Source organism: Myodes glareolus, chromosome 9, assembly GCF_982192425.1.
Source record: "Myodes glareolus chromosome 9, mMyoGla1.1, whole genome shotgun sequence".
Lineage (NCBI taxonomy): Eukaryota > Metazoa > Chordata > Mammalia > Rodentia > Cricetidae > Myodes > Myodes glareolus.
This window is the reverse complement of record NC_142034.1, coordinates 7,833,286-7,847,387: the sequence shown is the minus strand read 5'-3', so window position 1 is coordinate 7,847,387 and position 14,102 is coordinate 7,833,286. Positions and strand designations below refer to the sequence as shown.

Here is a 14,102-nt window from a genome sequence, read left to right as displayed (position 1 = left end):
TCCTAGGCTCTAGTCTGCAGGAGGGACCCCTTACTCCCGAATACTTCTTTTCTATTATAATGTATTCATTCACTGTTTCTTTGCCTTTTGGCCAAGATATGTGGTGACGTGTTCATGATCTCATGTGGATGGGAGTGTGGGGCTCACTAAAGCCAGATGAGAGGCCATCCTCAAAGCAGCGAACTAAGACCGAGGACTGGGGAAACTTGTGGCTGGGGCCGGGGCCTATGGGAAAGAGTTCCAGCCCAGATGGGAAGGTGATCTGACCAGAGACGAGCTAGAGCTCCCACGAAGAACTGGGGTGCTAAAAACCCTCTACCCAGTGTAGGATGGTTAGGGAGAGGTGGGACCCAGAGATACACACCAACAGTGCTTGCTCCAATGCAGCGATCCCTGGATCCACAGAACACTACTGGTGCTCCAAAGTTTCCAGTAGGATTACTGCCAGATAAGCCTATTGTCAGGTACAAATGCCGTTAAAGTGCATCGAATGCTGGCTAATCCAGTGTCCAAATAGCACCATCGTAATTTGGCCATGTGTATTTTGTAGCAAGTAAAAATGGCTCTAAGTGGTCTAGTCCAATAAGCAATTATTACCTACCTATAGTTAAGAAAAACGCAAGGGGCTGAATGAGAAGACGGCTCAACGATTAAGAGCCCCAGCTGCTCTTCTAGAGAACGTGGGTTCATTTCTCAGCAGCCACACGGTGGCTCACAAGCAGCTGTATGTAACTTCCATGTAGTTCCAGGGGCTGTAACGCTTCATTGGGCCTCCGCGAGCATCAGGCACACATGTGGTGCCTAGACATATACTCAGGCAAAACACCCATGCTTGTAAAATAAAATGGAAAAGAAAATCAGGAGACAGGTTTTCAGAATAAGCTGAACTGAAAACAAGGAGGAAGAAGAAAAAGCTCAAAAACAGAAGGGGCCATGGTGTCAGGATTCCTTCTGGGCAGCATGTCTACAGCCGGCTCCAGGCAAGAGGACATCAGCAGTAAAAGCCAGCCATTGCTTCGCCTTTTTTGTTTGTTTGTTTTTTAATTTATTTTTTAAGCATGCTTTCTGCATGTGAATGTTTTGCTTGTGAACTTGACACCTCTAGCGACGCTGTGGAGAAAGACGGACAGAGCCACAGTGCCGCGAAGCTGCCTGAGCGTGGGTTGTGTTACTGCTTGAATGCAAAGAACACTGATGGGAGCCAGGCATGGTGGCCCACGCCTTTAATCCCAGGACTCGGGAGACAGAGGCAGGTGGATCTCTGTGAGTTCAAGCCCAGCCTGGTCTATAAATCAAGTTCCAGGACAGTCAGACTACAACTGTCTCAAGGAAGGAAGGGTAAGCATCAGTGTGTGTGTGTGCGTGTGTTTGTGTGTGTGTGCGCACACACACACACGCACATCCACACACGTGCCCTCTTGCACTTATTTTTCCCCCAAGGTAGTGTTTTGGATGAGAACTCAGGAAGCTGCTTATTTGGTCCTGTGATCCCTGGGAGGGAGGACCACATAGAATATGATGGATGACGGAGTTAAGATTGCAAATGATGTACTCAGGCTGGAATGTTGGATTCAAGCCAGCCATGAAATTTCACACAGATGGATTTCAAGTTTGGCTTTTGGTTAAAATCAATATGACACCATAGGAAAGAAGAGAAACTAAGCCTGATCATTCTTAAGGAGAAATTCTGGGAGGGGCTGTTACAGACCATAAAGTCAGTGAGGACATGAGGGAGGGTCCCAGAGCATACACACCACACACACACACACACACACACACACACACACATCAGCTCCCCACACTCTGCTCAGAGTCCTGGCTGAATAGTGATATTGGAAACCAGACTTTGAGACAGGGGATCAGGAGTTCAAGGTCATCCTCAGCTATATGGGGAATGTGAGACCCATCCTGGGGATAACATGAGACCCTGTCTCATGTGTCTATCTCAGAGAGCAAAAGGCAAGAGGTGAGGTGACAAAGGAGCCACTTTGAAACATCGGATGCAGTTTGTGGCAGAATTGGAGGTTTGTTCCAGCCACTGCGAAGCATGAATCAGGACCCAGTGGGTTCTGGGCAAATGAGGGAGGCAGGCAGAAGCTGAAACTTTATGTTATCTGAGGCCCCAGGTTCAATCCTCAGTACAAGGACGGACAGGGAAGAAAGACTGACAGCACTTTTTGGATGGAGGAGATAGGGGGTGATATGCTTGCTGTACAAACACGAGAACCTACCTGAGTCTGGGTTCCCAACACCCACATAGAAAGCTCACAAGTCTGCAATCCCAGCGCTAGGGATGGGGACCAGAGACAGTTCACTTGCTGCCAGCATCGTCCTTTCAGTGAACTCCAGGCTCAGTGAGAGGCTTTGTCCCAAGGGAATGACACAGAGAGCAATGGAGGAAGGCACCAGCATCCTCTCCTGGCCTCCCAGTGCACAGGCACACACACACATGTGCACAAAGAGAGATAGGTGTATTCTCTGCTGGTTACATCACCTTTGTTTGGGGTTTTGCTTGTAGTGCTGCAGTGGGTGTCGGTTTCTATGGAAACAGTGAGACCAACGATGGGGTGTACCAACTGATCTACTCCGTGGACAACGCGAACCACACCTTCTCTGGAATTGACGAGCTGGTAAGCATGGTGGGCAGGCGGCTGGGCACAGACACAGCCCATGAGATCAGTGGGGCCAGAACAAGGGTGCCAGTCGGCTCTCAGGAGCCCAGCTGCACCCTTCAGAGCTGTGTGGTGGATGCTGTGGGCTGGACTGCCCTCTGAGCAGTCGCCCTGCCAAAGGCAAACAGTTTCTATGACCCTGGCCAAGGGAGGCTTCAGGGCGGCTCTTTGCCCATCAGCCCCTAGTTGGTCTGCAGAACATCTGAAAGATTGCCCATCCCCAAAGGAGACCTGAACACAGGTTTCTGGAGTTGTTGGTGGTGGGGGTGGGGGTGGTTTCAAAGCAAGAGGTCTCACTATGTAGCCCTGATTATTCTGGAACCCACTGCATAGACCACACTCACCTGGAACTTCCCATGACATTCTTGTCTCTGTGTACCCAGTGCTAGGATTGCTGTCACGTAGCCTACTGTGTGTGTTTATTTGAGATGGAGTCTAACCTCGAACTCTGAATGTCTCAGGTGATGACCTGGGCTTGAATGCAAGTGCGCACTGCCATGCCTGGTGGATGCAGTGTGGGAGTTTGAACCCCAAGCCTCTATATGATAGGCAAGCTCTCTGCTTCAGCTGCATCTTTTGTCCCGAATGTGGACTTTTAAATGTTAGTTCTAAGTACTTTGTACAAAGTTCTGATCCAGCTATCAAAAGGGAAACTGGGGACCTAGCATGGTGGCACACACCCTGTACCCCACCCCAAAAAAAATTTAAATGGAGAAAAACAGTTCAGAAACAATGGAAGAGCAACCCCCTGCTCCACCCTCAAATTTTGAGGGCGGTTCAAGGGGTGGGAAGAGTCCCCATAATCACTGTGTGTGTCCCGGGACTCCAGGTTCAGCAACAGTCTCGCCGGAAGCTCAAGGGGGAAGACTGGGAGAAGAGAAGTTGGGTTGCTCGGAAGGGCAGAAGGACGAGCTAACCTGTTGAGCCCCAGTGATGGAGCCGGAGGAGTTGGGAACTAGGTTTCGGTCTCTTTCACCCCCGTCCCTGCCTACCTGTCACTTTTGCAGAGTGCCAATCTTTCCTGATGATTTTCTAGGTGATCCCACGTGTTGTCTCCTGAGGGCTCTATTGGGAAAGGCCAAACACAGAACTCAGGGAACTAGTCCTTGGGCCCCTGACGTCTCTAGACCAGTTCCCTCTGGAACATCAAAAGTTCCAGCAAAAGGACACATTTGCGTCAGCAGCTTCCACCATCAAACCCAGCCCTAACTAGAGGAATCAGTCACTCCCCAGACATCTTTCTAGGGAGGACAACCTCATCTACCCCCTCCTGGCAGGCTCCTTTAAACTCCTCCACCTTTCTAATCCTTCCATCAGCCCCTGGAGGTGGGGGAGGGGCCGGGATAGGAACTCTGACCTTAAAGAAACAGGCTGTGTACATTGCCCAGTATTTGTGGGAAGTGACCCCTGGGAACTCGGCCACTCTTACTCACCTTGGTCCTGATGAGGTTCAAGCCCCCAAGGACACCTTCTGTCTGCCCTTGGCACTAAACCACATCCCTTCTCTAGCCATCAGTGACCTTGGAGGTGGGGGGGGAGCCTGAGAGCTGGGAAGCCCCAGAGCTGTGACCTTCCCTGATGGGAAAATTCAGTCTTTATCTCTGGGGAGGAACTTGCAGTTGTGTGGGAAACAAGCCTTAGGCTCCCAACCCTTCTGAGCCAGGTTTGAACACTTGGCTATAAGTCACACTCTCTAGACCTTCCCTCACCCAGTGCCTGGAGATAGCCCCTTACCCTTTGGCTGGTACTGCAGTGGGGACAGTTGTCCCAGGGCTCTGTGATGGTGCTGCCAACTATGAAAAGCTTCTGCCCCTCTTACCTAAGGGGCTGTTGAAGCCTCAAGGTGGGTGCCTAATAGTCTCAGGCCCCAGGGCTCCAGGGAGATGGCCGATCCTTATAGGGCCTTCCCCCTCATCTAAGGGTTGGGGTCCAAATTGCAGGTAAATGGTTAAATGGCATCAGGTGAATTACCACCAAGGAAAGTGCAGGTAAACTACAGAGTGCCCTCTCCCTGGGGGATTAAGATAATGGTGTCATTACAATAATTACGGCAATCACCATGAGATAGAGATGCTGGGGTTGTGGGAGGCTGTGGGTGGCAGAGTCAGGATGGAGACTCACCCAACAGCCCAGATGGCTTAAAGCTGGGCCCTGCTGGAGCGCAGATGGAGCAGCCAAACGGTCAGCTAGAGGCCCTTCCAGGGCTGCCCCCAAACACAAAGGCCAGGGAAGGACCCTCTGCATTCTCTTCGTTTATATCCCCCGCCATCCTGGACCAAGGATGGGAAATTTCCCATAAGCCTATGGGAAATGACTCAGTAGAGAAACTGAGGCACAGACAGGTGTCCTCAGCCCACAGTGCATCTCACAGCAAGAACACAGAGCCCAGGCCTCGGGTCTCAGCCCTGTGTTCTTTCCCTCCCCCTATTTCCCTAAACCTGAGATGGTGGTTCTCTCACCACTCCACACCTGGCCTAGTGCCCTCTCCCTCCCCCCCCCCCTTCTCTCTCTCTCTCTGTCTCTCTCTCTGTCTCTCTCTCTCTCTCTCTCTCTCTCTCTCCCCCTCTCCCTCTCCCTCTCCCTCTCCCTCTCCCTCTCCCAGAGGTTCTCAACCAGGCACTTAATCAGAATCACCTAGAGGTAGTTAGGATTTGTGGCAGCAGGCCCCACCCTGCTGGGGCTCCTATTCCCCTCAGGCAGGCTGAGCATTTGCATTTGTAATGAGCCCCTGGGTGCTGTTGCTGGCCTGGGGACCACAATTTGAAAACCACACCCAGTGACCTTCTAGCTGGTCCTGGTCCCCAGCTGGTGGAGGAGCTGAGCTGTCCCCCCTCATCCTCAGTTCCCAAGAGAAAGCCACAGTCCTTCTTGGGGGCAACACACCTCTGTCTTTTTGAACCTCAAGGGCTGGGAACCATGTGAGCAAGCACAAGCTACAGGGAGGCCACTGTTGTGATGTGCTATATCACCTGTCTGTCCGTCTATCTATCTACATATCTGATCAATCTAGTATCTCTTCCCATGAAACAATACCAGAAGGAAAGATGGACTTGACAGATGTTTACCGACATGTGACTTTGTTTCTTTTCTTTCTTTCTCATCTACAAGGTTCTACTATGTAGCCCAGGCTATCCTAGAACTCCAGACCTTCCTGCCTCAGCCTTCTAAGCAATTAGATTACAGGCCTTGGACACCAATCCTGGTCTATTCTCTAACTGTGGCTTTGTTTGTTTTGTTTTGTTTTTTTAAGCCAGGGTCTCTACCGAGTCCTGTCTGTCCTGGAACTCGCTGTGTAGACCAGGCATATGCCACCACACCTGACTATTCTCTAAATTTTTAACTTTTCTATTTTTGCTTGGGTTTCTGTTTATTTGGGGATTTGTTGTTTGTGAGAGGGATTTGTTTGTTTGTTTGTTTTTGAGTCAGGATCACTGATAGTTCAGGTTGGCTTCAAACTCCCTACATAGCCAGGGTAGAACTTAAACTCCTGCCTCCATCTCCTGAGTGCTGAGATCATAGTGTTCAGTGCTACACCCAAACTGTTGGATGCTTCAAATCAAAGTCAGGGCCTTCTGCATTCTAGGCAAGCAAGCACTCTGCCAACTAAGCTACATGCCCGACCTTGATTTGTCTGTTCTTAAGGTAACCCTTGACAGTAACAGACTGAAATGCCAGACTTGATGGTGCAGGTCTATAATCCCAGGATTCGGGGGGGGGGGGGGGGGGCAAAAGGATCAGGAGTTCAAGATCATTGTAGGGTTGCGTGAGATCTTCTGTCAACACACACACACACACACACACACACACACATGTGCATGCACACAAGTGGGGGTAGAGAACTTGAAAAAGTCTAAGACAAAGTTTAAAATTTTGGTTTGTCTCTTTTTTTGTGGAGGAGGGCTTTTTTTTGTTTTGAGACAAGGGTTTGTCTGTAGTGCAGATTGGTCTTGACTTCAAGACAATCCTCCTGCCTCAGCCTCCACCAAGTGCTAGGATTCTACTGGCACGAATCAGCATTCCCAGTTAGCTGTCTCTGTCTTGGTGTCTCTTAATCTCTCACCGTCTCTTAAGAGCTCAGCTGAAACCAGAAAAACGGAAGAAGCAAGCGCTGACACACAGCAAACAGAGAGCCATTCTCTCTGCTAGAATCAGGAAGTCACAGTGCAGGGAAGACATGAAGAGCCACAAGATTAATGTCAAGTTCCCATGATTCCTGAGCTCAGAATGCTCTCCTGGCTCCATAGCTATGCCCTCCTCTGCCCCTCTGCTGTGTCTTTATCCTGCAGGCTGTGGGAGCCAAGACTGCTGGGTAAGGATTAACCAGACACCTTGTCCTCCATTAACTGCTTTGTTATGCATTGTCTATGACAATGTCAAGGCCGCAAAGCTAGACCCTGGCAGCAGAGTCCTATAGTGTCAGCTATCCAGAAGTTGGAGCAGGAGGATCTCAAATTCAAGTCCACCTGTACTCCATAACTAGTTCCAGGCTAGTCTGGGCAGTTACGGAGACCCTATCTGAAAACAAAACAGAGACAAAGTCCTTCCTCCTTTAGCTGCAAACGTGCTGTCTCTGCTCAGATGGCTGTGGGGCTGTGACCCCAAGCCTGGTAGCCCCTGAGTATGACATTTGCAGTGTAAGCTGCACCTTGCCCCTTGTTTGGGAGCTGACAAGGACAGCCACCGCCATCACGCTTTCATTTTGGTCTGTGTAGGTGGATGTTCTTCTGGGGTGCACTTAAGGCCAAAGCAAAGGACAGGTGCCGCTATACCCACCTAGCAGGACAGACGTCCTGGGAAGTGGGGGGCTGTGAGTCCAAGAGAAGACACTGATTTCCTCCTGCTGCCCCAGAGCCAGGCTGGGAGGAGACAGCATCTGTTCTCTGCTTCCAAGGCCCCATTGTTCTGCCTTGCCTTGCGGTTGGGACATTACAAGCTGATTCTAGCTCAGAGACAAACCCCTTCTCTTGCCGGGTGCCTGGGAATCCTATTGGACTAAAGCAAAAAGTGGCAGCCTGGAGCTCTAAGTCTTTGGTTTCCTAACTGCAAATGATTCAAATTTTAGAGAACAAAAATGAATTGGTTTAGTTGCCTTTTTGGAGTCCAGGTTGAGCCCCACCTGTCTGGAATTCAGGAGACCTGAGGTGTTTGGGATTTTAGAGTTTGGAGTTATTTGTACAGAGCTTGTTGTTTGAGGGCTAAGATTTGAGTTTTCAGATTAGAGAATCTGCAGAAAGGCTTGGAGTGGAGAACCAAAGCCCGGGGAAAACTAGAACAGGGCCAGACAGAACCAGGCTGTGTGTGCTTTCCAGCACTAAACAAATCACCGAGGTCATCAAATTTATGAAGAAAAAGGGTCTGGACACCTATAATCCTAGCACTTGGTAGATGGAGGCAGGAGGATCAAGAACAAGGACAAGGTCATTGTCAACTTCATAGCAAGTTGGAATATAGCCTGGGCTTCCTGAAAAATAAAACGGTTTTTAAAAGGAAAGCGAGAGGGAGGAAAGACAAAGACTGGTTTGGGTTCGACGACGTGGTTTCCACTCATGCTAGTTGGTCTCATGCTGGTTGGTCTTGTTGCTTTGGAGCCTTTGATCTGAGAGGTCTTGGTGAGTCCACATGACAGGCAGAACTGCTCACTTCAATGTATGCAGAAGAAAGAGTTTCAGTGTCCCCTTTGAGGAAGGGTGCTCCCCCATGACCTAAAGTCCTGTCACACACCTAACTACCACTTCCCAGTATCACCAAGTCTGTGGCCATGGCTTTAATATGGATCTTTGGGGAACATTCCAGACCTGCGGAGGACCTCTGTCCTTGGCCATTCCCCTGGGGCAGCAGTCTCACGAGTTCCCAAGGTTTGTGTCAGTGTGGAACAGCCCTTCAAGCCCAGCTGGCCTATTGCTACTTCCTCCTGCAGCGACCTTCTCAGTGGCTATCCCAGGGCCAGATTCCTAGCCCCGTCCTTACCTCCCGTAGGTGGCTGCAAACACCCAGAAGATGCAGGTGGACCTAGAACATCACCTGGCTCCGCTCAGCGAGATCTTTGCTGCTAGGGGTGACTACATCCAGACCCTGAAGTTCATACAGCAGATGGCAGGCAGTGTCGTCAAACAGCTCTCGGGACTGCCCGTGTGGAGGGAAGTCACCATGCAGCTGACTGAGTTGTCCCTCCAGACTGCCTATGTGGAACACTACAGGTGAGGAACTGGGAAGGCAGTGGGAGGGACGCAGAAGGCTACAGGTGCAGACCCAGCCCCTCCCCGCAACCTCGCTGTGTAACACCCCAGCAATGCAGGGCTAAGGGGTGCCCCACCATGACCACATCTATTATGTCCCTTCCTCTTGGCTGTGACTAAATATCTTGACCCAAACAACTGAAGGAAGGAAGAGGAGTTTATTTGGGCTCACAGCTTGAGCGTGGTCCATCGCCATGGCAGCAGGAGCACGAGGCTGCTGGTACCATCACATCCACAGTCAGGAAGCGGAGCGATGCCTGCTGGTGCTTGCTTTATCCTTTTTGTCCAATGGCTCTTCCTGCTTGTCTTAGTCACGGTTACTATTGCTGCGATGAAACACCATGACCCAAAAGAAACTTAGTGGGGAACGGGCTTATTCTGCTTACACTTCCATATCACTGTTCATCATCAAAGGAAATCAGGGCAGGATCCGGAGGCAGGTGCTGATGCAGAGACCATGGAGAGGTGCTGCTTGCTGGCTTCCTCCCCGTGGCTTGCTCAGCCTGCTTTCTTATAGAATCCAGGGCAACCAACCCTGAAATGGCACCACCCCCAATAAGATGGGCCCTCCCCCACCAATCACTAATAAAGAAAATGCCCTACAGGCTTGCCTACGGTCTGACCTTATGTAGGCACGTTCTCAACTGAGGATCCCTCCTTTCTGGTGACTTTAGCTTGTGTCAAGCTGTCATAAAACCAACCAACATATCACCTCAATTAATATAATCTACAAAATCTTGGGTCATTGAAATAGTTTAGATGGTAGAGACCCCTGGCACCAAGCTTGACAACCTGAGTTCAATTCCAGGACCCCACATGATGGGAAAAAATTTGGCTTCTCCAAGTTGCCCTGTGGCCTACACATGTATTGTGACATGTGTGTAAAAAAAAAATCTTTCTCAGACATGCCCAAAGATTTGTCTCCTGGTTGAGTCTAAGTTCCATGAAGTTGACAATCTAGATTAATGGCCACAGCAACTTAGGCCTCCAAACGCACCTCTGCCTCATCCAGCATCTGTTTCTGGCCCTCTGTAACTCCATCCCTGGTGACGTCACTAAACTCGGGTCATAGGCCCCAGACTGGCTGCCCTCCTTCTGAATACAGAGTCTCAGAAGGGTCACTGTTGAGAGCCAAGGAAGGAGACGGCTGTCCCTGTCCCGGGTTGACCTTCACCCGAATGGTAGCATGGACTTATATAATGTGCGTGCATCGTGTGTGACATACACGTCATTGTGCTCAAAGGGTCAGGGGTCCAGTATCATAGACAAGGGGTGGAACAGATATGTGGCTCTTGCATGACAAGTGTCAGCTCTTTGAATCCCACCCTCGCCCAAACGACTTGGCACCTCTTCAAGCCACTGACGAAGAGCAGAGCCTCTGCCCCAGCATTGCACAATATACCCTTGGTCTTCTGGATTTGTATCCTATTATATCATAAAACCCCACCCGGGAGGCTGCAGCTGGGGGCTGAGTCCAGAGGAAGTGTTCAAGGCCTCCCCCATCAGACTCTCTTTCCCAAAGGGAAGCACTCACCCAGTCCTGAGCTCCATGTCCCACTCAGGGATCCATCCAGGCAGTGCTCCCATCCCCCACCCTACAGACCTTGAATTTCCTTGATGTCAGAGATAGTCTAGATGGACAGGGCCCCTGGGGTTACTCCTTTCAGACATGGGCAAAATACCTTCCTCCTCAGGGACCGAAAGGAGCTGCCGACTCTGAGGAGACAATCTGCCACCACATCAGAGCCAGTGGAGTATTCATAGGGGTGTCCTTACCAACCTGACTCTTTTCCCTTGAGTTCATCTGGCTAATCCTGTGGACATTTTTAGTAAAAACCATGAAGAAATGGGTATAGATTTTATATATCAAAAGAGGCTTCTTATTTCGGTCAGGTTAAGGAGCAAGGGTATTTCAAGCCAGGTTCCTGAATGTTGAGGGTCACTTTCCCTTCTCTGCTTGGGTTTGTAGCTCACAGGTTTCTTCGGGAGGCTTCCCAGAAAGGTTTCCCAACAGTTGCACTCCCAGAGCACTTTACTGGGGAGACACATCCAGCTCCAGCTTGGAGGGGATAGCAAGCCGAGTTACTGCCCTGGGCTGAGATGTGGACACTGGCTTACAGATGCCGGATGTGGTGGGGTGAGGGGTGAAGCCGGCGGCATTAGTTCAGCAGGCAAGAGCCAAGTTCATGGTGAGAAGTCCCTCCCCCAGTTCCCAGAGGCTCCCGTGGGAGGACACAACCGCCCAGGAGCTGTTTCTAGGAACCGCTTACACAGGCAGCGGTTGCAGGAGCTGCGAAAGCACAGCTGTGGAGGGGACAGGAGCCCCTCTGCATCTGGATTTCCTGCAGATGGGAGAGGAGACGGAAGGAGCAACCCAGAGTTAGGTTGGGACCATGGAACCCATGTTTTGGAGGGTGTTGGGGCTGGGGGGGGGGGTGGGGCTATGCCTCTAGAAGGAAGGAGAGTATAGGGTTCCCATGCAGCTTCTGGAAATTTTAGCCACCATGAGTCTGTAGCATAGGACGCTAACACTAGATGGATCCCAAGTTCCTTTCAACTCTGACTTTAAAAAAAAAACTTGCTCCTTGGTGGCCTCCATCAAGTGGCAGGCCAGCTCAATCCATGTCCCCAAGCCATAGCCCCATTTCTGGGACCCCAGAGACCTGCCATGGGCTACCTGCTGCTCTGGGGGGTTGAAGGTTTTAATTTAGCCCCTTCTTTTAGGCGTCAAACCTCCATTCACAAAGGCAGAATCTTATTTGGCCTCTGGGAACCTCCAGCTTGCTCCATCTTCCTCAGAGCCTCTGTCACTTCCTGTCAGTTCTATCATGCCCTGCTTACACCCGAGGTCCGATCTCCAGCACCGCATAAAGCGTGCAGTGGTGCACACCTGTAATCCCAGCACACTTAGCCAGTGAAGGCAGAAGAATCACTCTACTGCACTGTGTATCCCATGCAGGCTCCATGTGTAAGATGGGACGCCTTGGGCAAGACAGGCAGGCATCCCTCAAAGAAGGGGGGCTCTCAGGGGCTCTCTTTGACCTGTGACTGCAATGTCAGGCCTTACCAGATCTGCTCTCTGAAGGTTCTAGAAACAAAGCAGAGCAGCCGGGAGCTGCCTGATCGATTGCGGGGAGGGAACCGTAGAGACAGAGCTGTGCGGACCACTATGGGCGCTTCCCACCGTGTGTGTCAAAGTGCATTAAAATTTGGCTGGGCGGCTGGGGTGTAGCTCAATGGCAGAACTCTTGTTAGCATCTACGAGGCCCTAGACCTGCTCCCCAGCCTCATAAAAAATAGTAATATTGCCAGGTGGTGGTGACAACACATGCCTTTAAATCCAGCACTCAAAAGGCACAGGCAGGTGGAACTCTGTGAGCTCGAGGCCAGCCTGGTCTACAGAATTAGTTCCAGGACAGCCAGGACTGTTATACAGAGAAACCCTGCCTCAAGAGAGAGAGAGAGAGAGAGAGAGAGAGAGAGAGAGAGAGAGAGAGAGAGAGAGAGTAATATTAAGTACTGAGACATTCATATCTTTGTGAGAGTCAGCTGAGTTTGCTCTATAACCCAGGCTAGTCTGGAACTCCCAAGAGCTGGATTCCAGGTGTCTGACACCACACTTGGCTTCATTTTCTTGCTTGCATAATTCACACCTCAGGTTCTTAGGTTCCCAGCAGGCATCTGTGAATAGTGGACAGTATAGATGTAGACTGTTTCCACCATGATGGAAAGTTCTAGTGCCCAGTACTGGTCTAGGTATTCCACTGGATGATTAAGGCGAGGGGTAGGAGAATTTGGGATGCAGCTTCAAGCCCGAGGACCCACAGCCTCTGGACGGTGCTCTCGCTGGTCTGAGCTGCTGGTCTGGCCTCCCAACAGCAGCAGATAATGTGTGTGAAGGTGGGGGTTCTGTTATACTGATCCCCACCTTCTCTTTGCCTTTACCCAGGTGGCTCTCCTACCTCCTTCTTTTCATTCTGGACCTGGTCATCTGCCTTGTCACCTGCCTGGGACTGGCCAGGCGCTCCAAGTGTCTCCTAGCCTCGTGAGTAGCCCTGTTTATGGTCCTGAAGCAAAGAGAGTTGGGCCAGAGGCCCCCTATAGAGGGAGAAGAGGGCTTGGCAGGCCCTGAGAGTGGTAGCAGCCAGGATGACCCTCCTCAGCACCAACTCCCTTGCAGGCAGGGGCTCCTCATGTGTCACATGCCCCCCACACTCCAGCTTTCTCTGTACTGTCACAGCTGGGTCTCTTCAACCCTGGGATACACTGGGATCCACATCCCTCTCCTTGCTGTTAGCAGAGATGGGATGGGTTGGGGGAGTCAATGCATGACGGAGATGGGGTGGACATGGGAGGGCAATGCCTGGCCAGGTAGGGCTCTGCCTGGAAAGAAGGATGCTGAATCCTGGTAGGATAACTGCTATCCAGAAGACTCCCTCCTTTCCACCCTGCTGAGATCCCTGAGTGTCTGCCTCTCTCCTAGCATGCTGTGCTGTGGGGTGCTGACCCTGATCCTCAGCTGGGCTTCTCTGGCTGCTGATACTGCTGCAGCAGTGGTAAGTAGAGGAGGTTTTGGGTGGGTGGTCTGACCAAGACAGTCCGTCTGTCCTGTCTTATTCAAAGACCCCAGCAGGCTACCTTTGGACTCAGTCCCTTACCTACCATCCCAGAGTCTTGAACTGAAGAGACTTGGCTCACTTTGGTCCTGGCTAAGAGACAGAAAGGGGTTTGTCCAAAGTTACAGGGCTTCAGGGACAGAGCCAAGACAAGACAACCTGCTTGTTTGGGCATGCGGAGAACGCGTGGGTGGCCGGGTAGCTTTCGTGCGAGTGCAGAAAGCTAACCTGGTGGAAGCTGGGTGGGTTCCTTTACCTGCCCCCAGACACCAGGTACAAAGAAGGTGGCATCTCCTACCTTCTGTCCCTGCAGTCTTTTGCCCTTACGCTCACACGTGCTCTGAAATACATGTGTGCTTCTGCATGTGATGTCTCAAATATTACGGAAAAGTGAGAGACTTCCTATATGAGAATATATAAAAAAAGAAATTAGTGATCTTAGACCTGAGCTGCCTGAGAGCTCCCTCCCTCATCAGGTGGGGCTTGCTGTGTGCCTTGGGCTGCAAACTCAGTGGGACATGGCGTTTCCTCTTGACAGTCCCTCAGTGGAAGACCGCTTGTAGGCAGATCATCATGAC

The 14,102-nt window shown here is 51.0% G+C and overlaps 1 protein-coding gene across 1 annotated transcript in view; it reads left to right on the top strand.

Moving 5' to 3' along the window:
- Ttyh2 (tweety family member 2) overlaps window positions 1-14,102 on the top strand; it is a 44,990-nt gene that overhangs the window by 13,687 nt on the left and 17,201 nt on the right. Inside the window, exons 3-6 of the mRNA XM_048446163.3 lie at window positions 2,519-2,630; window positions 8,649-8,869; window positions 12,858-12,953; window positions 13,392-13,464. Coding sequence (XP_048302120.3) covers window positions 2,519-2,630; window positions 8,649-8,869; window positions 12,858-12,953; window positions 13,392-13,464 — 502 coding nt within the window. The remainder of the gene's footprint in view (window positions 1-2,518; window positions 2,631-8,648; window positions 8,870-12,857; window positions 12,954-13,391; window positions 13,465-14,102) is intronic.